This window comes from Erpetoichthys calabaricus, chromosome 3, assembly GCF_900747795.2.
Source record: "Erpetoichthys calabaricus chromosome 3, fErpCal1.3, whole genome shotgun sequence".
NCBI lineage: Eukaryota > Metazoa > Chordata > Cladistia > Polypteriformes > Polypteridae > Erpetoichthys > Erpetoichthys calabaricus.
In genome coordinates, this window is record NC_041396.2 from 198,607,693 (window position 1) to 198,635,587 (window position 27,895).

Genomic DNA, 27,895 nt, shown 5'->3' on the forward strand with positions numbered 1-27,895 from the left:
GCACGGTGGCGCAGTGGGTAGCGCTGCTGCCTCGCAGTTGGGTTCACTTCCCGGGTCCTCCCTGCGTGGAGTTTGCATGTTCTCCCCGTGTCTGCGTGGGTTTCCTCCGGGCGCTCCGGTTTCCTCCCACAGTCCAAAGACATGCAGGTTAGGTGGATTGGTGATTCTAAATTGGCCCTAGTGTGTGCTTGGTGTGTGGGTGTGTTTGTGTGTGTGTGTCCTGCGGTGGGTTGGCACCCTGCCCAGGATCGGTTCCTGCCTTGTGCCCTGTGTTGGCTGGGATTGGCTCCAGCAGAACCCCGTGACCCTGTGTTCGGATTCAGCGGGTTGGAAAATGGATGGATGGATGGATAATAAATCTGAACATAAGGCTTTGTAGTTTTTTTCAATTTTTATACTTGTTGTATTTCACAACAGGATTAAAAACTTTGGCTAAAAAAAGTAAATAAATAGGCAATCAACAGCGGTTAAATCTTTTAACTTTCAGCTTTAAAAGCACTCCATACAGTTCCTACTTCTGACCAACTGTGTGGTCCTTAGCATGTTACATAACACGTCAGTGCTTGTATTTAAAAAATAAAAAAAAAAGGTAAAAAAAAACAAAACAAAAAAGATGTATCGATTGTTATCAGGGTAACCTATTAAGCTACCTATTAGGAAGCTTCTGTAGCCACTGATCACAGTAGTCATTCAATCTACCTACAAATTAACTGTTTGAAATTTGAACTTAATTTTCATGTGATAATTAAAAAAAACGTTTTAATGAGTTACGCAAAAGTTATACTATGAAGGTTTCTATGCTGTTGAAACACAGTGCTACAGAACTAGTGATAAAGATATGGAAACCAATACCTCAACTTAATGCTGTCTTGCTGTGCACACCTTCAGCAATCTGGAAATATTTTAGCTGTCAAAAACAACTCACGTAGATGAACATAAAAAGGTAAAGTTGTTGCCACCTTACACCATTATCTAGTTTTAACATTTAGTATGTTTAACTTGATAACTATGAGCACATTTTTGCACTCAAGTTAGCTTTCACTGTTCAAAGAGGTCTCTCTATTATAAAAAAAAAAAAAAAAAACATCTTGGAAGGGAGACGAGACGTGATCTTCTTGGAAGACACTTGGACATCACGCGAGACAAGGCAGTGAGACAAAAGGACAGCTGCTGTACAGGCTTTTAAATGATCGATGTGCAGCGCGACAAGCAGAACACAGCAGCTGATCCTACCACATCTCCTTAGCATGCATTCAGCCCCCCCCAAACGTAAGCAGTGTTATACGTCAAACAAGAAAGATTTAACCACGCCCGGGGCCAGAAATAAAGGACAAAAAGTAGATGACAAAGTAGAATGTCGTAAAGAATTTAAAAATGTTGGTGTGGTACACATGCATAGCTGGTTAGAGATAATGGAAGTACGAAAACTCAAAAGTCTCAAAAAAAAAGGACAGGAAAGATCGCATTAACGCAAACAAACAGAAATTATTACTAATAAAGGAACAGGGAAAAGAGATCAAATATATTGTTCGGAGACTTGTAGATCGTCTAATTCGTGTTGCCAGCGAGAATTAAAAGATTCCAAAAATGATATTGTGGTATGAAGTCCTATGAGACAGAGACTTTTAACAAGTCTCGCCCTACTTACAACTATTTTCAAACAAGACCACGGGTCATGGGTCATCTAACCTCAGTCGTATGAATGCTTTTGTCAGACACACTTCCTGTGCTCTCAGCTCTTTTACCAGGACAAAGTGAAGAAGAAAGAGCACGGACAAATATTCGAGAAGGTCATTTTATTTATTAGAGAGAAAAAAATTATATTTACTCCCGGGCAGTCATATGTTGTGTTGTTACAATGTAAGTCCAAACACAGGATCAAAATTCAATGCGATCTTGAAGAAAAGTTCATTCCAAATGTTTTTACAAAAGTTTTAAAGTAAAAGTGAAAATAATGCATATTTAACAATTCCCATGAAAATAACTATCTCTTTAAATTGTACATCCGGTAAACCAGACCCGGGGGTGGGCGAGCGAAGTGAGCAGGGGGCAGAGCCCCCTAGTTTTACAAATATAAAATTGTTAAAATTTTGTTTAAACTAATTCAGGGTTGTGGCACTCCAGAACAAATCCCAAAGAGAACTGAATACAAGACATATAGCAGTCTTGGACAGGGGCCACTAGTCCTTGCATAGCTAAAGTATGTAGTATACACAGCAATACTCACACCAGTCAACATATGCAGACAACACTCACATGAGCCGAATTAATGCAAGACTTTACATATGATCATACAAAACTGAAACTGAAATTTATCTAAAGCGAACAATTAAAGTACATAAAAAAGGTTGATTAAAAAGGTGATTAAAACTTAGAGCAGTTAATGGTACCATGTACATATTAACTGCAGTGAAGCAGATTTTACATTTTATATTCACCACTCTAAAACAACCTAAAGCAAAGGATATAAAATCACAATAAGTAAACATAATTTCACAAAATAACAATGGAATGTGCCAATATCTCTAAAAATATATCTTAGGTTTACTTAATTAACACACAGTAAACCATAAATGATGGATTTATAACTTGGTAGATTCTGTGGTTTTCTAGTCTTGACCCAGCTCTTTTGAGTAAAAAAGTTAAATGGATTTGGTTCAACTTACAATAAAACTCTCAAAATTACAGATATTCAGAAATCATCTTGGAGAGGGAGACTGACATGGCCTGTAATCTAAAGGTGATCCTATGCAAACATTTAGAGTCATGTGTTCCTTTGCACTACAAAAAGGCTGGTCAATTGCATATAATCAAAAATAATTTGTGATAAAAACTTACCAAGAATACTGGCAAGTGTCTTACGACAGAAACCTTTACCCTTGATTAAAAGTGTTTTTAAAAGACATCAGTAATGATTACAGATGGTAAGTGCACAGCAAAAAAAAAAAAAAAAAACTTTCAAAACCATCAGTAAAACGACACTGCATAGTCTATGGGTCTTAAAGTCACAGACTGTTGAAGATGAGCAGTCAAAGTAGATATTATGAGAGACAAATGAGGTTTCTTCATTTCTGAAGAAAATATATAACTAATTCATGACCTTCATTTGCTTAATTAAAAATTTTTCTCTATTTAACACCCATCACAAATAATTTTAATCAGTATGGGCTCTGGATGATGAATTCACAACTGCATGAAACAGCTGTCACCTGTAATTTTATGTGCAATTTCACGGCAGTGTAGGTCAGCAAGCAATTTATTAATATATAAGATGATATAATATGAAGACCCAATAAACAATATGCAGAGAGAGGCTAAAAAATAAATATGTGAATTTTACATTTTAAAAGCTATTTTTATAAACTAAAAAAAATCAAGTTTGATTAGAAAATGCTGTGAAGTGTAATGTGTTTTTTTTATTTTATTATCTTTTATGTTTTTAGTTCTGAGGATAAATCCACTTCAAGATGTAGGGATTTTAGAGGTAAGGTCAAACTTTGAAATGATCTGTTTGATAGTGTAGGAGATGCCCTGTCAGTCTTGGCATTTAAATCCAAGCTAGAGACTTGTTACTTCAGCAGAGTATAAATGTCTTTTAGCTATCTGTTGAAAATACAATTGTGCCAAATGCCATTACCAGTTATTATTAACCAACCCTTTCTCATTTGCTTTTTTGGCTTCTTGCTGTGACCCAATTGCTACACCTGACCATGAAAATCAGAGTAACTGGAAACCATTGGAAACAATTGTTATGAACACTGCATCAAAATATTAAATGATTGTAACACAGTAATTGACACCATCAAGTTCAGTATAATACTAATATATCTTTGGGAGGGAGAGGATGGCTTTTAAGACCAGCACAACAAGACTTTAAGAGATTAATTTAGGAGAATAAGAGATTAATGTTATCTTGGAACTTCAAACTTTTGTTTATCCTTTCTGCTCTTGTCAAAAAGCCATATCATGTATCAGGAGTTTTATCAAAAATCACTTTAAACTATTTTTTTTATTGGATTCATGTTATTAAGTTTAGCTGGACAGGGTCAAAGAAGGTACTTAACCCATCAGTAGGACAGGTATCTGCTCATTTGGGCAAGGAGAAACAGGATGAGCACTGCCAGTGCCCTACAAAATTACCCCCAGCAGAACTGGTGTGACATTGTTCAGCATTACTGGTCTGGTGGTGGGTCAGTGATGATCTGGGGAGGCATATCCATGGAGGGAGGCACAGACCTCTACAGGCTAGGAAATGGCACCTTGACTGCCATTAGGTATCTGGATGAAATCCTTGGACCCATTATCAGACCCTATGTTGGTGCAGTGGGTCCTGGGTTCCTCCTGGTGCACAACAATGCCTGGCCTCATGTGGCGAGAGTATGCAGGCAATACCTAGAGGATGAAGGAATTGATACCATTGACTGGCCCCCACACTTGCCTGTCCTAAATTTAATAGAACACCTCTGGGACATTATGTTTCAGTCCATCCGATGGCTCAGACTGTCCAGGAGCTCAGTGATGCCCTGGTCCAGATCTGGAAGGAGATCCCCCAGGACACCATCTGTTGCCTCATTAGGAAGATGCCCCGACATTGTTAGTCATGCATACAAGCACGTGTGGGCCATACAAACTACTAAGTATGATTTTGAGTAGCTACAATGAAATTTCAGCAAAATGGACTAGCCTGCTACATCATTTTTTCATTTTGATTTTCATGCTGTCTTTGAATTCAGCCCTCTGTAGGTTGATAATTTTCATTCCCATCAAACGATGTGGCACCCTTTCATTCCTAACACATTACCCAGTCCATATCAGTATAGATATCCAGCATGATTATTTTTTCCCCAATTGAGATCTGATGTGTTTTAAAAGTGTTCCTTTAATTTTTTTGAACAGTTTATATTGTATATTATGTAATATACTCACACACACACACACACATACACACCATTTAAAAAATTCAAATACACATGGTTAGAGTCTGGCACAAACAGTTTTGTTATTTTTACACTTACAACAATGCCTCCCCATAGCCTGAAATATGCAGAATCAGGTAGCTTGGTGAACATTACTTAATAAAAGCACTAATTATGAGTTAAGTTTCAGGAAAATGTTTGCTCTTCTTTGCAACTATATCAAATAAAATAAACTTGTATACTGAACAAACATCTACTATTGGATGAAGTTAAGCTGCATATACAGAAACTAATAAGTTTACTATATTGATCTAATAAATTTCACACAGTTCACAGATAGATACATATTGGCATATACAGTGGTGTGAAAATCTATTTGCCCCCTTCCTGATTTCTTATTCTTTTGCATGTTTGTCACACAAAATGTTTCTGATCATCAAACACATTTAACCATTAGTCAAATATAACACAAGTAAACACAAAATGCAGTTTTTAAATGATGGTTTTTATTATTTAGGGAGAAAAAAAATCCAAACCTACATGGCCCTGTGTGAAAAAGTAATTGCCCCCTTGTTAAAAAATAACCTAACTGTGGTGTATCACACCTGAGTTCAATTTCTGTAGCCACCCCCAGGCCTGATTACTGCCACACCTGTTTCAATCAAGAAATCACTTAAATAGGAGCTGCCTGACACAGAGAAGTAGACCAAAAGCACCTCAAAAGCTAGACATCATGCCAAGATCCAAAGAAATTCAGGAACAAATGAGAACAGAAGTAATTGAGATCTATCAGTCTGGTAAAGGTTATAAAGCCATTTCTAAAGCTTTGGGACTCCAGCGAACCACAGTGAGAGCCATTATCCACAAATGGCAAAAACATGGAACAGTGGTGAACCTTCCCAGGAGTGGCCGGCCGACCAAAATTACCCCAAGAGCGCAGAGACGACTCATCCGAGAGGTCACAAAAGACCCCAGGACAACGTCTAAAGAACTGCAGGCCTCACTTGCCTCAATTAAGGTCAGTGTTCACGACTCCACCATAAGAAAGAGACTGGGCAAAAACGGCCTGCATGGCAGATTTTCAAGACGCAAACCACTGTTGAGCAAAAAGAACATTAGGGCTCGTCTCAATTTTGCTAAGAAACATCTCAATGATTGCCAAGACTTTTGGGAAAATACCTTGTGGACTGATGAGACAAAAGTTGAACTTTTTGGAAGGCAAATGTCCCGTTACATCTGGCGTAAAAGGAACACAGCATTTCAGAAAAAGAACATCATACCAACAGTAAAATATGGTGGTGGTAGTGTGATGGTCTGGGGTTGTTTTGCTGCTTCAGGACCTGGAAGGCTTGCTGTGATAGATGGAACCATGAATTCTACTGTCTACCAAAAAATCCTGAAGGAGAATGTCCGGCCATCTGTTCGTCAACTCAAGCTGAAGCGATCTTGGGTGCTGCAACAGGACAATGACCCAAAACACACCAGCAAATCCACCTCTGAATGGCTGAAGAAAAACAAAATGAAGACTTTGGAGTGGCCTAGTCAAAGTCCTGACCTGAATCCAATTGAGATACTATGGCATGACCTTAAAAAGGCGGTTCATGCTAGAAAACCCTCAAATAAAGCTGAATTACAACAATTTTGCAAAGATGAGTGGGCCAAAATTCCTCCAGAGCGCTGTAAAAGACTCATTGCAAGTTATCGCAAACGCTTGATTACAGTTATTGCTGCTAAGGGTGGCCCAACCAGTTATTAGGTTCAGGGGGCAATTACTTTTTCACACAGGGCCATGTAGGTTTGGATTTTTTTTTCTCCCTAAATAATAAAAACCACCATTTACAAACTGCATTTTGTGTTTACTTGTGTTATATTTGACTAATGGTTAAATGTGTTTGATGATCAGAAACATTTTGTGTGACAAACATGCAAAAGAATAAGAAATCAGGAAGGGGGCAAATAGTTTTTCACACCACTGTATTTTTTAAAATGTTACTTGCAACTCAAGTCTATGATGAGCTGAAAAAATATTCAGTAGCAAAGTAGCTGACCAAAAGCCATTACTATCGATAAAAATCACTTACTGATATATATTTACTGTAAGCAGTGCAAATGCATTTAGCTGACAGGGTAAGAGGAACTGGCCAGATAGTGCATTACAAATTTATTTATGGGAGTTTTAATAAGAGTTTGTGCCTGTGTTGGACTGGTTCCTATCTAGTCATCAGTGCTGTTGGGAGAGGTTGACAGACACAAAAAACGTAAAACTAAATTCAGAAAATTGATAAATGAAATAATGGCAGATGAACCAACTGGTGTGAGCATTATGACTACTGCCATGTAGAAAGGCATTTAAATGTTTCTTTTTTTTTCCTCCTTTATCACAAATTTTCAGAAATGAGTCATGCTATAGAATCTTAAAAAAAGTACAACCATTGATTGATTTAAGGTAAATATGCATCTTATAAATAAAATGTTCACCACTCAACTCATTTTCAGTGAAGACAAGAATTTTACCTAACAATTTGTTTCCTTCAGGAAACTCTAGTGTTAAGACTTCAGCATTGAAAATATCTCTAACATGCTTTACTTTTTTCCAATATTGGAATATATTCAATAGCAAAATATTACTTTTTCTGCAAACTAATTAAAATACACCTTTGTGATGGACAGCAGGCATGGGCTGGCTCCTAGACCAGGGTGGTGCAGGATTCATTACCTGGCCAGGAGGACAATGCACTTAATGGCTAAGAAGAAAGGCAGGGTGTCCACTGCCTCTACTAAGAAGTTGGCAGGAGGTGCCAACTTCAGACTGAATATGCTTGTGTCCCAGCAGGAATGTACTAAAGTTCCTTACCTGGCCAGGAGGCCAGTGTAATAGAGGGACAGAGTGAGACTATCTGTTTGGACCAGTGACTCCCCTGATATGCTAGAGGTCAATATCCCTGGGTTAGGAGTCCCACATGGACATACACAAAGCATGCTTGGACCTGTAGTCCCTTGGGGCAGCCCTGCTGGGTTCCATGGGGGCCACCAGGGATGCTGTTGGGATTAGTAATCCTTACTTTAAGGAATTTATGTTCGACTCAGAAGTGCTTCCAGTGGGCCAAGTCCTACCACTAGAAGTGCTCCTGGGTCATAGATAAAAGAAGCCAGTCCACCTCATCGAAGGCAGTTGGAGTCAAGTATGGAGGACAGACAAAGCTAGCATGGGAGAAGTGGAGTTACAGAACAGAGAACTGTGGTTGTGCAAGTGGTGTTGAGAAGTCTACGGTATTGGATAAAATAAACACATTTACTTAAACTGGGACTTATGTCTGAGGTTTGGGGTGCTGCAGTGCCACCTAAAGGTCACAGTTTTAATAAACAGAAATTAAGGAAAGTAAAGAAGTACTGGAGACAAATATTTCCTGGATACCTAAAATACAACTATGCGTAAAAGACAGCATTTGACAACATTAACACTAGAATACATGAAGCCTACGAAAAAACTTGTAATCCCGGCCAACCTTAAATCCCTTCGCACCTCTATCATCAGCGTCTTTTGTTTTGTAAATGCAATCAATCTGCACAAGCAGCAACCAGCCTGCTGTCCTACCCCTTGCTTTGACAGATCTCAGCTCGTCAGCAAAAAGTTCTCCCAACTAAAGCCAAGGCTCCTTATCTGCATGTGATTTGCCTGGAGTTGTATAGGGTAAACAACACAATATATCGTTATTTGGAATACATGCATTTCATGTGTGTTCTGTGTCTACATAAATCTGGGTAAGTGTAGGATGAAAGGAAATGCAAGAAATGCTGAACAAATACCTAAAGCAGAAACATTTTCCATGTTATACTAATAATGATGATATGTGTATAATGTGTGAAGGCTTTACTCCAAATATCAAATAAACATGTATGCTTTCATTCAAGAATATAACCAAAGAAACAAAAAAAAAAAGCATTTGATTTACATGCGACTGTCAATGAGTTAAAAAAAACTCAAGCTCAAATGTCAATCGACAGGGAATTTACACATATTCTTGAACAGTGCAGAGGTAAGAAGTTCTGCCATATAACCCGAAGGTCCCGGGTTCGAGACCTGCGCTCCGTGTTTTGAGTAGTGAGCTGCTGCTATTATTATTTCTACAATATATTAAAAACATACATTTGATTTGAGTCTGTAACACCCAGTGTAAATTTTGGCTACTTGTAAAAGTTAGTGCTTGTTTTTTTATTATTCAGTTTTATTCTCTCAGTGACGTTCTCGTGGTACAACAAACTTGTCTCTCTCTCTTTGAGTTGACGCCATTTATCTCCAATCTTTTCACAAGAGCAGCGCTGTGGCTGATGCCTGCTCAGAACTGTTTGTTGCAGCAATCAAAGATACGATGTCCTGTGAACGCTATCAAACTGGACAAAGGAAAGACCGTAGCAACAGATAACTTCATCACAGCGTTTTTGTGGCTAATATACTTCTCTGCACCACAATGCAACTCTGCTTGACACCATAAAGGAAAATGGGACATCTACCTGCAGCTAAAGTCACTTCAGTACTTGAGCAATTCGGCACACTAGTGTTTAGATCTGACAGTGCCATGCTGATGGTGCATGCCCCCAATCTTTAGACCAGCTGGTACAGACCGAAATCAATGGCTTAATCTTTTTGGAGAAAGAAAAGTTTATAAAAAAATAAAAATATGATTAGTGAATACTAAATAAAGAATAAAGTAAGGCCCAATGGCCAGGAGGACAGAAAAAAAAAAAAAACTCCAGAAGGAAAAAAAAAAAATCTGCAGGGGTTCCGATGCCAAGAGATTGCCCAGCCCCCACTGGGCATTCTACCTAACATAAATGATCTAAATCAGTCCTCATGGTTTTCAGGCTTCACGTGGAAGAATTACAGGATGATGGTCATGTGGACATTTGGCTTTCAATCCATCAATGTAGGGACTGCATGGTCCCTTGATCGAGTGGTGGTGGAGCAGATGTTATACATGTACATGATACATGTAGAGAAAGAAAGAGGCAGACAGACAGTAACAGCAGGAAAGAGCCTCCATATGCCAGTGTCAGAGCACAGGGGCTGCTAAAGTGAAGTAATCTCTACTCATGTGATGCATCCTCTCAAGGAACACTTTGGTTAACCAGGGACACCAGCCTGTGTGACAAACAGAGCTGCAATAATCGGCAGAGGAATGCATCACTCCCCCAAGACACAAGAGGGCAGATGCTCTTTTAGATGAAGAGATCCAGGGAAAGACAATGACAGCAAGTGATGCTAATGGGGAACTGCAGAGATGGCAAAACTTCCTGACTGCAAAATGGCACAAACTGACAAAAGGAAGCATATGTTACCATGCCTCCCCTCTAACAGAGTGGGCAGCTGGTGAGTGGCCTTAGATACCGGGCCCTTTAGGTACAAGTAAAGACTCAAGGGTTCCAGCATACTCAGGTGCCACAAGAAATGTTTTTCTAAATGTTGTGAACAAGCAAATCTTGCTACAGTAGAGAATGAACTAAAAAATTGAGGAAATGGATAAAACTTAAAGGTAAAACAAGGGAAAGTCAAAAACAGACAAGGATCAGAATCAGAAACTAAAATAGTACAAGCTCCAAAGCTCAAAACACCCAAAAGCCCAAAAATCAGAGATCAGAATAACCAAGTCAAAAGATTTCCATCTGTCTTTTAAACCTTGCCCTTATTAACTTCGCAAAACACTCTTTTTCTTATTTAGTTTTTAATCCATATATTTGGATACTGGTGAATGTGTACCTCCCCCTTAAATGATGATGACTTTTCATGAGAATAACATGAACCAAAATGGTGGCATGATGACATCACAAAAATAATAATATAAAGAGAAAGTAAATATGCAAAAAAAGTAAATATAGCCAGGAGAAAGTAAATATGCAAAATAACAATAAAAAAGATTTCAGATGTATAAAAGGCTAAAACTAAGGTTTATAACAAATATACAGTAGGCCTATCCTGATCTGTACACGATTCCAGGGTTTGACAAAAAGTTATGTCAGGATGAGACTTAAAGCTTTCTCACGTCTAGCAAACAAATGAGTCTGGAGTTAAGAACAACTACTATGAGAAAGGGATGTGAGGAGAGGCATACAAGAAAGATTCAGAGGTAAGGAAAGTGAAAGGAATGCTTTTTCTTTACTTTGCAGTAAGGCAAGTGGGAGCAAGCCACACCACAGAACAGACAAATGTTCATCAGCTGTTTTTAGTGCCTAAACTTTGTGTCCTCCCTTCTGTGTGTCCCTTAAGTATTTTGTTAGTAAAATCTTAATATTCACTTATTTTGCCTCCTGTGTGTTTCTCTGGATGAGCACGGCAACCTCAAGGGCTGTCTCCTATTTGTCCTAATAAACATTTTATTGAGTCTAGTACAAAACTTAATGTCACCTGTTGTAATATTTGATCTCCACAACCTAATAGTTATGCATGTTGATTAGTAATAATGACCTTATAAACCTATAATACCACACACTTACAATAGGCTTTCTTCCTGCGTGCTGAATACTGTATGATTAGTACCCCAATCATTTGCTGTAACAAAAGAAACAAAATGGCAAAAACTTGTGGGAGGCAAGTCAAACAGCACAGTGTATACAGGGATCAAATTTTACTTAATGTCAAGGTGTTTCTAATGCTTCTTTTACTATTTTTTTTTTTTTTTAGAACTTTTGAGATTCCAAGAAATGTGCTTATCACATCTGAAGAAATAAACTGTACTTCCATTGTTTTATATTTGCGAAGAATGGTACAAATTAAATCTATAAAGTCTTTGCAAAATCCACCATTGAAATCTCCTCTAAACAAAAGTAAAAGATACCATTGCAACATGTATCAGAATAAACCATGTTCCTCACAACAAGTTGATCAAATTCAATAAATAAAATATAAATATTTTTAATAAGAGTTTGCACATAGCTAATAATACTTTGAGAAAGAAAAGAAAAAAGTGTCATCACCTTTATACCATAATGAAGCATTTGAAGAGTAACATTCAACTACCAAAAACTAATGATGTAGACTGTAAATAGGTCATGATACATTTTCTGGAAACAACACAAAATGTGAATTAAGGGCTAAAGAGCTGGATGTTTGGTTAGTCATATCCTAAGCATCATGTTATGCTTGCTAATTTTAGTTGTTATTGAAGAAATCATCTGAATAAATTGTCACCTGTTATACATTTTGTTAACATATATAACATATATAACGATCTTCCCCTCCTTTAACCGCCACCTTATCGTGGTGGAGGGGTTTGCGTGTCCCAATGATCCTAGGAGCTCTGTTGTCCGGGGCTTTATGCCCCTGGTAGGGCCACCCAAGGCAAACTGGTCCTAGGTGAGGGATGAGACAAAGAGCGGTTAAACAAACCTCCTATGAAGAAAAACCATTTTGGACGGCGTTTTCCCTTGCCCGGACGCGGGTCACCGGGGCCCCACTCTGGAGCCAGGCCTGGAGGTGGGGCTCGATGGCAAGCGCCTGGTGGCCGGGCCTACACCCATGGGGCTCGGCCGGGCACAGCCCGAAGAGGCAACGTGGGTCCCCCTTCCCATGGGCTCACCACCTATGGGAGGGGCCAAGGAGGTCGGGTGCAGTGTGAGTTGGGTGGTGGCCGAAGGCGGGGACCTTGGCGGTCCGATCCTCGGCTACAGAAACTGGCTCTTGGGACGTGGAATGTCACCTCTCTGAAGGGGAAGGAGCCTGAGCTAGTGCGCGAAGTTGAGAGGTTCCGGCTAGATATAGTCGGGCTCACCTCGACGCACAGCTTGGACTCTGGAACCAATCTCCTTGAGAGGGGCTGGACTCTCTACCACTCTGGAGTTGCCCCCGGTGAGAGGCGCCGAGCAGGTGTGGGTATACTTATTGCCCCCCGACTTGGAGCCTGTACATTGGGGTTTACCCCGGTGGACGAGAGGGTAGCCTCCCTTCGCCTTCGGGTAGGGGGACGGGTCCTAACTGTTGTTTGTGCGTATGCATCGAACAGCAGTTCGGAGTACCCACCCTTTTTGGAGTCCCTGGAGGGGGTGCTAGAGGGCATACCTTCTGGGGACTCCCTCGTTCTGCTGGGAGACTTCAATGCTCACGTGGGCAATGACAGTGAGACCTGGAAGGGCGTGATTGGGAGGAATGGCCCCCCTGATCTGAACCCGAGTGGTGTTTTGCTATTGGACTTCTGTGCTCGTCACGGATTGTCCATAACGAACACCATGTTCAAGCATAGGGGTGTTCATATGTGCACTTGGCACCAGGACACCCTAGGCCTCAGTTCGATGATCGACTTTGTGGTCGTGTCGTCGGACTTGCGGCCACATGTCTTGGACACTCGGGTGAAGAGAGGGGCGGAGCTGTCAACTGATCACCACCTGGTGGTGAGTTGGCTTCGATGGTGGGGGAGGATGCCGGTCAGGCGTGGTAGGCCCAAACGTGTTGTGAGGGTCTGCTGGGAACGTCTGGCAGAGCCCCCTGTCAGAAGTAGCTTCAACTCCCACCTCCGGCAGAACTTCGACCACATCCCGAGGGAGGTGGGGGACATTGAGTCCGAATGGGCCATGTTCCGTGCCTCTATTGTTGAGGCAGCTGACCGGAGCTGTGGCCGTAAGGTGGTCGGTGCCTGTCGTGGCGGCAATCCCCGAACCCGCTGGTGGACACCGGCGGTGAAGGATGCCGTCAAGCTGAAGAAGGAGTCCTACAGGACCCTTTTGTCCTGTGGGACCCCGGAGGCAGCTGATAGGTACCGGCAGGCCAAGCGGAATGCGGCTTTGGTGGTTGCTGAGGCAAAAACTCGGGCGTGGGAGGGGTTTGGGGAGGCCATGGAGAATGACTTTCGGACGGCTTCGAGGAGATTCTGGTCCACCATCCGGCGTCTCAGGAAGGGGAAGCAGTGCAGTGTCAACACTGTATATGGTGGGGATGGTGCGCTGCTGACCTCGACTCGGGACGTTGTGGGTCGGTGGGGGGAATACTTCGAAGACCTCCTCAATCCCATTAACATGCCTTCCAATGAGGAAGCAGAGCCTGGGGACTCAGAGGTGGGCTCCCCCATCTCTGGGACTGAGGTCACCGAGGTGGTCAAAAAACTCCTTGGTGGCAGGGCCCCGGGGGTGGATGAGATACGCCCGGAATTCCTCAAGGCTCTGGATGTTGTAGGACTGTCTTGGCTGACACGCCTCTGCAACATCGCATGGACATCAGGGACAGTGCCTCTGGATTGGCAGACCGGGGTGGTGGTCCCCCTCTTTAAGAAGGGGGATCGGAGGGTGTGTTCCAACTACAGAGGGATCACACTCCTCAGCCTCCCTGGAAAAGTCTATTCAGGGGTCCTGGAGAGGAGGGTCCGTCGGATAGTCGAGCCTCGGATTCAGGAGGAACAGTGTGGTTTTCGTCCTGGTCGCGGAACAGTGGACCAGCTCTATACCCTTAACAGGGTCCTGGAGGGTGCATGGGAGTTTGCCCAACCAGTCTACATGTGTTTTGTGGACTTAGAAAAGGCATTCGACCGTGTCCCTCGGGGAATCCTGTGGGGGGTACTCCGAGAGTATGGGGTACCGGCCCCCCTGATAAGGGCTGTTCAGTCCCTGTACGATCAGTGCCAGAGCTTGGTCCGCATTGCCGGCAGTAAGTCGAACCCGTTTCCAGTGAGAGTTGGACTCCGCCAGGGCTGCCCTTTGTCACCGATTCTGTTCATAACTTTTATGGACAGAATTTCTAGGCGCAGCCAGGGTGTTGAGGGGGTCCGGTTTGGTGGGCTCAGGATTGGGTCACTGCTTTTTGCAGATGATGTTGTCCTGTTTGCTTCATCAGGCCGTGATGTTCAGCTCTCTCTGGATCGGTTCGCAGCCGAGTGTGAAGCAGCTGGGATGAGAATCAGCACCTCCAAATCCGAGACCATGGTCCTCAACCGGAAAAGGGTGGAGTGCCCTCTCAGGGTTGGTAGCGAGATCCTGCCCCAAGTGGAGGAGTTCAAGTATCTCGGGGTCTTGTTCACGAGTGAGGGAAGAATGGAGCGTGAGATCGACAGGCGGATCGGTGCGGCATCCGCAGTAATGCGGGCGTTGCATCGGTCTGTCGTGGTGAAAAAGGAGCTGAGCCGCAAGGCGAAGCTCTCAATTTACCAGTCAATCTATGTTCCTACCCTCACCTATGGTCATGAGCTATGGGTAGTGACCGAAAGAACGAGATCGCGAATACAAGCGGCTGAAATGAGTTTCCTCCGCAGGGTGTCTGGGCTTTCCCTTAAAGATAGGGTGAGAAGCTCAGTCATCCGGGAGGGGCTCAGAGTAGAGCCGCTGCTCCTCCGCATCGAGAGGAGTCAGATGAGGTGGCTCGGGCATCTGATCAGGATGCCTCCTGGACGCCTCCCTGGTGAGGTGTTCCAGGCACGTCCAACCGGGAGGAGGCCCCGGGGAAGACCCAGGACACGCTGGAGGGACTATGTCTCTCGACTGGCCTGGGAACGCCTTGGGATTCTCCCGGAAGAGCTAGAAGAAGTGGCCGGGGAGAGGGAAGTCTGGGCATCTCTGCTCAAGCTGCTGCCCCCGCGACCCGACCTCGGATAAGCGGGAGACAATGGATGGATGGATGGATATAACGATCTTACATAACCACTATGTGCACAGCCACTATTACAGAAAGGTAAATAAATAGTAAATATAAGAATTAAGATAGCTTCAATCACTACCTTACCAACACTCATTAATGTGAATCTTAATTCTAAGTACACTATAAATCTGACATGCTTGAGGAGAAAGGTGGTATTAGATAACTACAAAAAGAGTTTACATTAATAAATGTAGGAAGGTCATGAAACCAAAATAGAAAAAATTAAAAACATACAATATAAATCAAACAACAGATACCATGCTAGAAGAATTAATTGGCTTTATCTATATCCCCAAAAAATGTTTCCCTTATCAATTCAGCAAATGTCATTGGACAAGTAAATGAATACTAGAAAATAAAACTGAATTATAAATACAGTAGTGTGTATCTTCCATGGAAACACAAATAACTTTATTGTTTCTACATTCATTCCATGGCAATTTGTTTTAAGCTTTTGATACATTTCAGGTCTTGTACTAAGGCAAGCCATGTACATTTGGCTTGGGTTGTGTGTATTAATACCAAAAGAAGCAACTCTTATAAATGACCTACGTGTCTTAACTATGAAAAATGTGGAAAACTGCACTAACTTAAGAGCTGTTCATTAAAGATCTTCTTTTTCAAAACGGTTCTTAATTTATAATTACATGCATACACTGAAAGTAATTATGTACTGTTTCCTTTTACCTTCTATTTACCGAGGAGAATAGTTAAGTATATAATTAACTAAGGAATATCAGTACAGAAATGAGTATATTTATACACGCGCAATATACACACTATACATAGAGTACAAACATGAGTTTTTATACTTACAAAGTACTCCGAAACCAAGTATATCTAAAATGTCACTCAGTTATTAGTGGACCATGATCACAATGAGTTAAATTATTTTTTTTATTATATTTGATTCTGATAAATAGTACTTTGTATTAATCAGTTCTTACTTTACACTGCACAACAAAGTTTTTGCTTCTTGAACACTGTGGGGTGTTTCTTATAGATTTTTGGCTGCTGATCACGAATATCACATCAAAATGTACCCATCACATACCGTTTCAGAGAAATCTTCAGTTTTGTCATGATTTTTTCTTATATTTATATCCAAACATTTTCACTCCCATAAGTGACTTAACAACGGTTTATGCAGCCTGGGCATGTCCAGACATGGAATCAGGCCAGGTTGGAAGCTGTTCTGTGGAAGTGGACATCCTGGGCATGTCTGAACAAGCTTGGTGCTGTCTCAGCATGCTATAAAGGTGGCTTGCATACACCGATCCTGCTCATTTAGTTAATATAGATGGTCAGTATGATATGTATAGTTTCAGTATAGTAAAGTATAGTATCTGTAACAATATAACAGTAAGTAGGCTTGATGCTATAGACGTTTTGGTGTCAGGCGATATGTCTTGTCAATGTCGTAACAGCTGCGATACATTCTGCTATATCTGTGGCAAATATACACTTGTGCCTCTTCTGTATTCCAGCTGCAAAATTGGTGATCAAGACAAGGAATGGGCGCCTCACATTTGCTGTGCAACATGTGCTGTCAGTCTGAGCCTGGCTCAGTGGCACTCGAAAGACAATACCGAACATGTGATGGACTGTTACTTTTGTTTGAGTAATGTGTCTGGTTTCTCTGCCAAAAACAAGAAGTCAATTGAATATCCTAATCTGCCTTCAGCAATGAGACCCGTGCCACATGATGACAGTCTTCCAATTCCGAAACCACAAGAGGATTGGACCTTAGACGAACCAGATGAAGAAACTGCAATGCAGGGTACTGACAGTGACACTGACCCGGATTTTGAACTGTGTTCATCAAGCAAACCACATCTGATAACACAGTCCGAACTGAACGATTTGGTCAGAGATTTGGGTCTGTCAAAGGCAAAAGCCAAGCTGCTGGATTCGAGACTGCAGGAATGGTGTTTGCTGTCACCAGGTACGAAAATTTCTGTGTTTCAAGGTCGACATCATGATATAACCAAATTTTTTGCACAAGTCGACAGTCTCCATTTCTGTTGTGACAGTGAAGGATTGTTCTCAGCCCTGGATTGTGATCACAACCTAGAAGAGTGGCGTCTCTTCATTGATTCGTCAATGTTAAGCCTGAAAGCTGTTCTGCTACACAGTGGCAATGTTTATCCTTCAGTACCTGTTGGCTATGCATCACACATGAAAGAAACATATGAGAATATGGAACTGTCGCTGAAGCACGTCCAGTATAGCAGGTAAAACTGGAATATCTGTGGAGATCTTAAAGTCGTTGCTCTGTTACTAGGACTGCAGCTCGGCTATACAAAGTACTGTTGTTTCATCTGTGAATTGGACAGCTATGCCAAAGAGTCGCACTATTCTCGACAGAACTGTCCACTCTGTAAAAAGTTAGTTCCAGGACAGAAAAATGTGGGAATCGCATGTCGACCCGGTAAAGATATGTTTGCCTCCTCTTCACATAAAACTGGGACTCATGAAGAATTTCGTGAAAGCACTGCACAAGGAAGGCAAAAATTTTCATTATTTAAGACAGATGTTCCCAAGAAAAACTGACTCCAGGATCAAAGAGGGCATTTTTGTTGGCCCCCAGATCAGACATGTTATGAGTGACAAGCGGTTTGAAGATCTGTTAGTTGGGCTGGAAAAAATTGCCTGGAAAGCCTTTAAAGACATTGTTGACAATTTTCTGGGCAATTACAGAGCCCCAAACTACATTAGGCTGGTAGACAAACTTCTCAAAGCATACAAGACAATGAAGTGCAACATGTCACTCAAGATTCATTTCCTCCACTCACACTTGGACTTCTTCCCCACAAATCTCGGTGCTGTCAGTGACGAACACGGTGAAGGTTTCAATTGGACATTACTACGATGGAGAAATGATACCAGGGCAACTGGAATCCGTCAATGCTTGCTGACTACTGTTGGACACTGCAACGTGATGCACCAGACATTGAATACAAAAGAAAATCAGGAGGAAAACACTTTTAATTCTGTTGAATTTAATAGCTTATGCAATACATAAACGTGACTAAATACGTTATTGTCAGTAAACATAAATATCTATTTTCGAGTTCCTACGTGATGCAGTAAAACCAAAAATATATTTGTGCATACCCAGTAGGTACCTGACACAATAAGCAAAAACTTTTCAGGAAGCAAGACTTTTCAAAAAAAAATTGTTGTGCCATGATACAGTTTGTAATATCACAAACAGTATGACACAAGGAAACGTGCATATAGTAAATTATTTAAAGTTGTCAAAAGTTAATAAATATTCAAAGGTTGTTAGCAAAATTAACAGATGATCACCATGATTACCCTTACTCACTCTCATTAAGTATTCCAAAAAAATAAATGGTGGCAGTTTTACTATGATACCCACAATAAAGTAAGAAACACTAGAAAAATGGTGTAAAGTACGTGAATCTTTCACTGACAATTATTAGCTCAATATTAAATAAATAAAATCTGCATTACATTCCCTAGGCAATGACTGAAGAATTAAGGTTTCAAAACTAAGAATCCAAATAGGGAGACCTTTGAAGGAATGGCACAGAATTCAGACTGGAGCACAAATACATGACTTACTGTAAACTATATCAAGTGCTCTGTACAACAATACATTACATAGGATGTGGCAAGAAAGAAACTGTCCATCAAAAAAAAAATTAATTCTTATAAGGAGCATTCAAAAATGCATGAAAGTGAGTCAAACATATTTCGTGAAAAGCTTTTATAGTCAGACTAGCTGATTACCCAGTGGCTTCGCTCACTGAGTGCAAGGGGAAAAAAAATAAAATGTAGTCTATAAGTTATTAAACAGTAACACATTAACATTTTAAGAAGTAAAGATACATTGAGCACTACTGGAGTGGTTTCGGGTAAACTACATTTTAAAGGCGGTATAACACAACAGGTAAGTATTACTAACAGCAGCTAAAATGTATTTGGATCATCTCTCGGTAGTAGATCCCTTTTGAAAGGTGCTACACAACGGCTGTGGTATAGAAATGACATTTTGTATGTGACCGTCCAAATTTCTGCTTGTGGTAATGTGCCTTACTGGCATTACCAGCAATTAAAGAAAATTAGTTTTGTGTCCTCTGCAGTGTTGAGAGAGAAAGGCTTTGGTTTGGGATAAAAGGAAAAAAGGTATAAAGAAAGGAAATTTGCCCTTTTCTTTTATACAGTGTAGAGAGACGTCTTCGCTGACGATATGAGCGCCTTTTGGGGAGTGTCGCGGCATGTCTCGTGTAGACTGGAAAGACGGCCCTGCCATTAACTGGCCGGGATGGCACTGTCAGTCCTCCACTCCTGTGCGTGCCTTCCGTGACCTCATAACCCTATACGTGCAAAAGAAAGTGCGAAGGGCCTTAATATTAGTTTGCCGCGGTCTAGAAAAGGGATCCCGTGTTTGCAGTTGCCTGGGCTGCAGCTGAGGGGAAGGAGGTAAAAAATTAAAAGTGCTTACTTTCACTTAAGGAAGAAGCGCAGTCACCGTCTCAAAGGCCGGCGCTCATCGACTTTTATAGTATTTTTGCAGGGCAGGAGACGCCACTTTTTGCAGATACGGTCACGTCATCGTGTGCCTACGGAGGGATGACGTGGAACAGGTTAAATGTTGGCGTGAGGGCGCCGAATACAAAAAGGAATTACAGCGCCTGACAACCTCGCACTATGTGCCTGTGATTCAAGAGAAAAATAATTCTGATAAATGTGGACGCTGCCCTTCCGTGCTTAACGGGCAGAAGGTTCAAACAATTCCCAAGTCCAACACTTTACATGAAGAAGTCTGTACATCTTCTTAGATGTAAACTCTCCATCTTCTTAAAATAACTGATTACAAAAGCAACCTTGAATGTTGCGGGGTTTTAGTGACCCAAACTCACCTTAAGGGACAGTAAGTAGTCGTGCAGGGCAATTTACAAACAGAGTCCTGCTTTGATGGTGCCGATTACACTCATTCGCAATGATTTCCACTCTCCCAGGAGCCGACAGGGCACTTGAAGTGTCACAAACAGTGCGAGAAGAGAGGACGCTGCCCGAAACTGTGAAGCTCTCGACCCGGCAGAGCAGCCTGACATTCCGTTCCTCCCAGAGTCCACTTTGTTCTCAACGTAATTTCTATATCGCGTGGTCATACGTAATTTCCGTTTCATACGTAATTTCCATATCGCGTGGTCATACGTCATTTCCATTTCAAACGCGAAAAGAATTTTATATATATATAGATGAGGCAAATAGCAAGATTTTCAGGAAACATTTAAGAGAGCAAAATGCCCCTGTAACTTAATACCGCCCATGCACACAGAAACATTATGTCTACGATTATGTATGGTGGCTGCAGCAAACGTGTGGGGATGCTTCTTCCCAGGAGGGAATAGGCAGCGAGGGCCACATTTTCCTCTAATGTTTGAACATTTTGTCTTTCTGTTGCATGTTTTCAGATGAGAGCATATGTGTGTAAGGAAATATTAGGCAATTACAATATTAGGCAAATAAAACAATTTTTCATTGTCTGATTCACAAGGAATTTACTAAATTTGAAAGAACTTGAGCAAAGTTTCCATAAAGAAAGGAGATAAAAAATTCATCAAAAAGCAAGAAGAGACTTTACTCCAAAACATTTATATATGTTTATGTAAAAAACGATTACACAACCAAATATTAATCTATGGAATCTAAAATAATTGTGCAAACAGTATATCTCAGCTTTGGACTTTAACATCTCTGCTGACAATACATTATTTTGTCTTGAAAAATTGTTGTGCATGCAAGTTTACAATAAAAAAAAATCAAGAAGGGAAAAAAGTATTATATACAATCTAGAAATATTTAAAAACTTTTGCAAGGGACTGTAATTATAAAAGTAACCTCTCATAAATTTGAAAGCCATACAGTATGTGAATAAATTTCCTCGTGATAGTTATTTATCTTGCTTCAATGTAATCTGCAATTATATATTTATTTATTTATGCCATGCAGCTTGAAATTCATTTCACTAGTTCAGCTAATTACAATTACTCTTAAATTTGGTGTATCAAAATAACACAACCAGAAGTTCATCTCAGTTTTCAGATAGCCGCAGTTTGATCTATGGACTGAACGTGAATCACTAAGGCAAAATTAAATCTGTCACACAATCACTGTTCAATTTATTTCAGTTTATTTTTGTATAGCACTGCTCTGCAGAACGCATGCTCAGAGAACTCTCATTTGGCCTTAATGACTTGATCTGGAGGTTCACTGGCAATGACAACTGTGATGGACAGGCACCCTATCCAGGGTTTGTTTCTGCCTTGCATCCTAGTCTAGCTGGGATAGGTTTCAGCAGACCCCCGCAACCCTGTTCACAACTTAGCGGGTTAGAAAATGACTGACTGACTGACTGGCAATGACAAACTGATTGAAATAAATGGAGGCAATAACAAAAACCAAGGAGTGTTAAAGGTGTTTTCCTCTGGGGTAAATATTTTGGCCATTCTAACAAGCAGGGAGATTTCCTAAACATATTTATATCAAGTGGTGGAAGCATTCCCTTATGTTTTTATCATGTGGGTTGCTATATCTTTGTTTCCACACTAATGAATGTGGGGGTGGGCAAAGTTGTTATACTGCAATTCATTGTTAATAAATCATGTTTTCAAATTATGATGCAGTGGTGCCAAGAAAACCATAGATGTACTTGGAAGGTCAACAGATGATTCATTTCTATTGCCAATAAAGGAGCATGTGCCTTACCTTCCCAAATGATTACAAGTCTTTTGACAAGAGAGGGAATGTTTTTACAGCAGTGTTAAAGAGTAAAGCGTTCTGAATACCTTATTTTACAAAACTACAACAGCTTACATTGAGAAACCTATCCAATCTACTAACAATCAACTACAAATGTGTACTCTGATTTTTTTTACAGTAAAAAGTTTTAAAGAGTTTAGAATTTTCACAACATGGTAGCACCGATAGAAATTCCACTACATCATGTTCTTGATTCTTTGGATATACAGTACTTTAATAAATTTAGTATTTACAGAAGCCCGCTCATTGACATTTATTCGTAGTTCTTTAATTTACACACATTTATTCACATTAATATACCTTAGAATTATGGACATTTTGCTGGCATTAAAAAAAATAAGCATTCCTGTCTAAATGCAGTAGTGCTAAATTTATTTTCAAATATATTCAAAAGAAGAGCCCAAATATCTACTACTAATGAATTTTTATTTTTTCACTGATTTTGAAACATACTCAGGTAAAGGATATAGCACTTTGGTGTCAATTTCCAGTTTGATGCTGAATATGTGAAATCTGCAAGTTCTCATTTTGTCACTGTTTAACTTACTTCTAAGTAATCAAATAGATCTGTGTGCAGTCGCCACGACTGCTGAAAGCCTGTGCGAAGGAGCTGGGGAGTACTCTACAGCGTATCTTCAACCTGAGCCTGGAACAGGGGAGAGTCCCGAGGCTTTGGAAAACATCTTGCATCACCCCAGTCCCAAAGGTATCACGTCCTAGTGAGCTGAATGACTTCAGGCCTGTCACCCTGACGTCACGTGTGCTGAAGTCCATGGAGCGGCTGCTGCTTCACCACCTGAGGCCACAGGTCCGCCACGCGATCCCTCTCCCACTTGGACAGAGGCAGTGGTGCAGTAAGAATCTTGTTTCTGGACTTCTCTAGCGCCTTCAACACCATCCAACCTCTGCTCCTTAGGGACAAGCTGACAGAGATGAGACTACATTCATACCTGGTGGCATGGATCGTGGACTATCTTACAGACAGACCTCAGTATGTGCGTCTCGGGAACTGCAGGTCTGACATTGTGGTCAGCAGCACAGGAGCGCCACAGGGGACTGTGCTTTCTCCGGTCCTGTTCAGCCTATATACATCGGACTTCCAATACAACTCGGAGTCCTGCCACGTGCAAAAGTTAGCTGACGACACTGCTATCGTAGGCTGCATCAGGAGTGGGCAGAAGGAGGAGTATAGGAACCTAATCAAGGACTTTGTTAAATGGTACAACTCAAACCACCTACAACTGAACACTAGCAAAACCAAGGAGCTGGTGGTGGATTTTAAGAGGACCAGGCCCCTCTTGGCCCCCGTGATCATCAGAGGTGACTGTGTGCAGAGGGTGCAGACCTATAAATACCTGGGAGTGCAGCTGGATGATAAATTGGACTGGACTGCCAATACTGATGCGCTGTGCAAGAGAGGACAGAGCCGACTATTATTCTTTAGAAGGCTGGTGTCCTTCAACATTTGCAATAAGATGCGGCAGATGTTCTATCAGACAGTTGTGGCGAGCACCCTCTTCTACACGGTGGTGTGCTGGGGAGGCAGCATAAAGAAGAGGGACGCCTCACGCCTGGACAAACTGGTGAGGAAGGCAGGCTCTATTGTAGGCATGGAGCTGGACAGTTTGACATCCGTGGCAGAGCAACGGGCACTGAGCAGGCTCCTGTCAATCATGGAGAATCCACTGCATCCACTAGACAGTATAATCTCCAGACAGAGGAGCAGCTTCAGCGACAGACTGCTGTCACTGTCCTGCTCCACTGACGGACTGAAGAGATCGTTCCTCCCTCACACTATGCGACTCTTCAATTCCACCCGGGGGGGTAAACTTTAACATTATACAAAGTTATTGTCCGTTATACCTGCATTTTTATCACTCTTTGATTTAATATTGTTTCTTTATCAGTATTCTGCTGCTGGAGTATGTGAATTTCCCTTTGGGATTAATAAAGTATCTATCTCTCAGATTCATATCTTCATTTGTTATTGTATTTTACATGTGTTTCATGGCTGGCAAAACACACACTTAGAGCAATCATGTTAGCACATTGTGATGAATTGTTGAAAATACAGTGGATGTTAAATTCCAATATTAACAAGTTCCTTATTATTTTTATATTACAGAGTTGGATGGAGAACCATAGTTATTTAACTTCTCTTACCTTTTGCATGACTCTACGTTTCTTTTTTTGTGGTGCTCTATATTTCTAAGACAGACACATTCTTGGAGGGGCTAATGGTTTACTATATGAACTGGTTATGTAGTGTAAATTACAGTAAAGGTATTGTATACCAAAGATAAACTCTCATATTGTACACTGAAACTTCAGGCTAGGGAAAAACAATTATGCCTAAGTTAACACCACTCAATGAATACCTCACAGGTAATGAGCATGCAAATCATACTAATTTTCAGATTCAACCATCCAATAGTTTTTTGAGCAGTCTTTTAAGTACAATGCAATTTATTTTTTGTACAGCCCAGAATCACACAAGAAGTGCCGCAATGGGCTTTAACAGGCCCTGCCTCTTGACAGCCCCCAGCCTTGACTCTCTAAGATGACAAGAAAAAACTCCCAAAAACACCCTTGTAGGGAAAAAATGGAAGAAACCTTGGGAAAGGCAGTTCAAAGAGAGACCCCTTTCCAGGTAGGTTGGGCGTGCAGTGAGTGTCAAAAAGAAGGGGGTCGATACAATACAGTACAATACACAGAATAAATCCTCAATACAGTATAAAAATAAAAATTTTAGAAGTACGGAGTAGAATTTAACTTGTTGTTATCCATGAACTACTGATCTGCTAGTTTTCACTGCCTCCTGATATCTGCTATATAAAGATGTGCAAGTTAATGGTCTTTCTGAGGTTACCTAGTTATTCATCCATCCATTTATTGCCTAGGAAGTCACATGGAGCCAGAACATATCCCCATTAGCAAAAGCCGGAAGAAAGGATCTAGCAATTAATGCATACATAGTCATACTTGAACAACAGGACAAATGAACCAAACTGAATGTCTTAAATGCTTCTAATTAAAGTATGATTTTGGGTTATGCATAACACCTTTTTTGTTAGTACTTAGGGTAATGGGTAGGTTGCAGTGCAGTTAAATGTACAAACAACTGTTTAAATGGTAGTACATTTTAAAATCTTTATTTGCATCATAAAGCACCTTGTTAATGTGATGTATTGTATGATACAACTCTTATTGTAATGTTTTTGATGCACAATATAGCGAGTGAACAGTTTGCTAGGTTAAAAATCAGAACACTGCAACATGCAAATTAAATGTGTTCTGAATATTTTAAGGGTTGATTTAACAAGAATTCAATACTTTTCAATAATGCAACTTCAACTGTTCATACCTCAGCACCACCCATCCATTTTGGATTGTCTGGGAACTCGGCACATAGCACATCATCTGACTGAGGTGTTCCAAGCACATGGTAATACAGTTTCTGATGTAAGTTAACAGATGTTTCAGTACCTATCACAGAAAAAAAAATGGACCGAATGAGATCAAGCTATTAAAAACAAATCAAGTATTCTAGCAAGAAAAAACTAGTAAGCTAAAAGGAAAATCAAAAAACAATTGTTAATACAAATTAATTTTAATTCTTGAAAAAGCTTACCATCACTCTTCCCATCCTGTACAGGGTAGCAGTTGTAAAATAAGCCCTTCCCGTCATGTGTCCAAGACATGCAACTGAACTTTACACGCTCTAGTTTGTCCTCCAGCTCCACCACTCCATCTACTTTCAGGAACTTGATTTCAACCCAGTCAGATCCACTTACGCTGACACCATATGCAAAATATTCACCATCTTCTGTAAAGGCATAACCTATGAATATTAAGAAAAAAGGGAACACTATTAATTCTGTGTTACAAAAAACAAAGTGTTTAAAAATTTGGTTTCATGCTCTGTAAAGGGGACAGTATTAAGGCTATGTTGATCTACTTCTAAATTCAATACAAATTTCTTTTAGTATCCAGTTAAAATACAAGGCAAACTCAAGACATGGTGCCCCCCACACCCCACAACAATATACCAATTAGAAAATGGATGGACGGACACTCAAAGCGTTTTTTTAAACAAGTACCAATGTAAAATTATAGCAGATTAAGCTGTACAATCCATCCATAAGCCTTTTTCCTGGTTAAACTGAAAAGAAAACATTCATGAAATCCCCCACCCCAAAATAAAAATTAAGTATTTATTACAACTACTAATTGAAATAATTACAAAGAACACATACATTATTTGTTTTAAGGACAAGATAATCAGGAGTGGTCTACTTTTGCAACTTGGACAAAAGCTTATTCCATTTCAGTATGCCTGCCTGTAGACCTAAATAGATACCTTTTCCATCCACCATGTCACATTATGCATCTACAGCAAACAATTACACAATCCTTTAATAACTTATTCAAATTACATTTCAACAGTCATCTGAATCAACCCAAACGGGAACTTCGTAGCTAGTGTAATATTCAATGATCATAAATAATGATTGAAATAAACAAGTAAAATGAATATACTACCACAATAGTGTTGTAGTACAGCATAGTAGTAGTAAAAAAAGTACGAAACTTCCAATATTTTAAAACAGTTCCATACCAGCATTATCCTAATTTTGGTACCAGAAGTTGATATATTTGCATACTGGCACCTCTCACTCTGAAACCCCCTATCTTCAAAGCAGGATTTGTATATTAGAATGCTCTAAATGTTAAGGGGGAACTGTGGAATAGCGGGTCCATGACCTCCCACCTGTTCCTCAATACAAAGTGCATATATCACAGAACCTTGGATGGACCCTGGTTATCTCTCACCCCAAGCAAGTATAGTGAGAGTGGAGCCAGGAGGCAAAGATGTGTGTGGGCTCTGGGGACAGAGCTGGCTGGCACACTTATGAAGGCTGGGCAAACAAAACTGCTAGACAGCTAGGAGAGGTAGGAAAGGGAAGGTGGAGAATGGAGATGGGAGGGATTTCTAACAATCTACAGCCTGGTAGCACTCTAGCCTTACTTTATTTTCATTTTTATTTGTAGGAAGCAAATGCATTGATTGTAGATATCTGGAAAGAATCCAAAAGCTCTGAAGCAACACAAGCATTGTTCACCATGGGAAGTGTAGCAAACTGTCTACTTTATATGCTATACTGTGTCCTCCCACACTTGCAAATAACCTCAAATTCATAAAAAATCCAATGGCTTAGAACACACTGAAAATTTGCTGTCAGCACAGCTGATATTTTCTGTGAGAATAGTTACTGTTAATAGCACTGATACTAACCACTCATATACAGTACTTTTTACCTCATCTCCCAGTGGGACATATGTGACTGCAGTGTCCTCTACAAAACAAACAACTGACTGAAATCAATGAGAAAGCCTTTCTTTAATTTACAACAGTTATGCAATGCAATAAAGTATTTATAGTACATCATATGTAAGTATGTCCCCTGAGGTCCTGCTCTCTCTTCAGGATGCAGATAAAGCATTTAACAAATTTGAATGGAAGTACTTATTTGCCACTGTATATATATTTCAATCACTGTAACCAATTTCA

General features: G+C 40.6%; 1 protein-coding gene across 1 annotated transcript in view; it reads right to left on the reverse strand.

Annotated features, from left to right (window-relative positions):
- The window catches only part of prep (prolyl endopeptidase), a 345,233-nt gene that overhangs the window by 262,973 nt on the left and 54,365 nt on the right, over positions 1-27,895 (reverse strand). Inside the window, exons 5-6 of the mRNA XM_028797649.2 lie at positions 25,955-26,164; positions 25,688-25,809 (exon numbers count right to left, since the gene is read on the reverse strand). Coding sequence (XP_028653482.1) covers positions 25,688-25,809; positions 25,955-26,164 — 332 coding nt within the window. The remainder of the gene's footprint in view (positions 1-25,687; positions 25,810-25,954; positions 26,165-27,895) is intronic.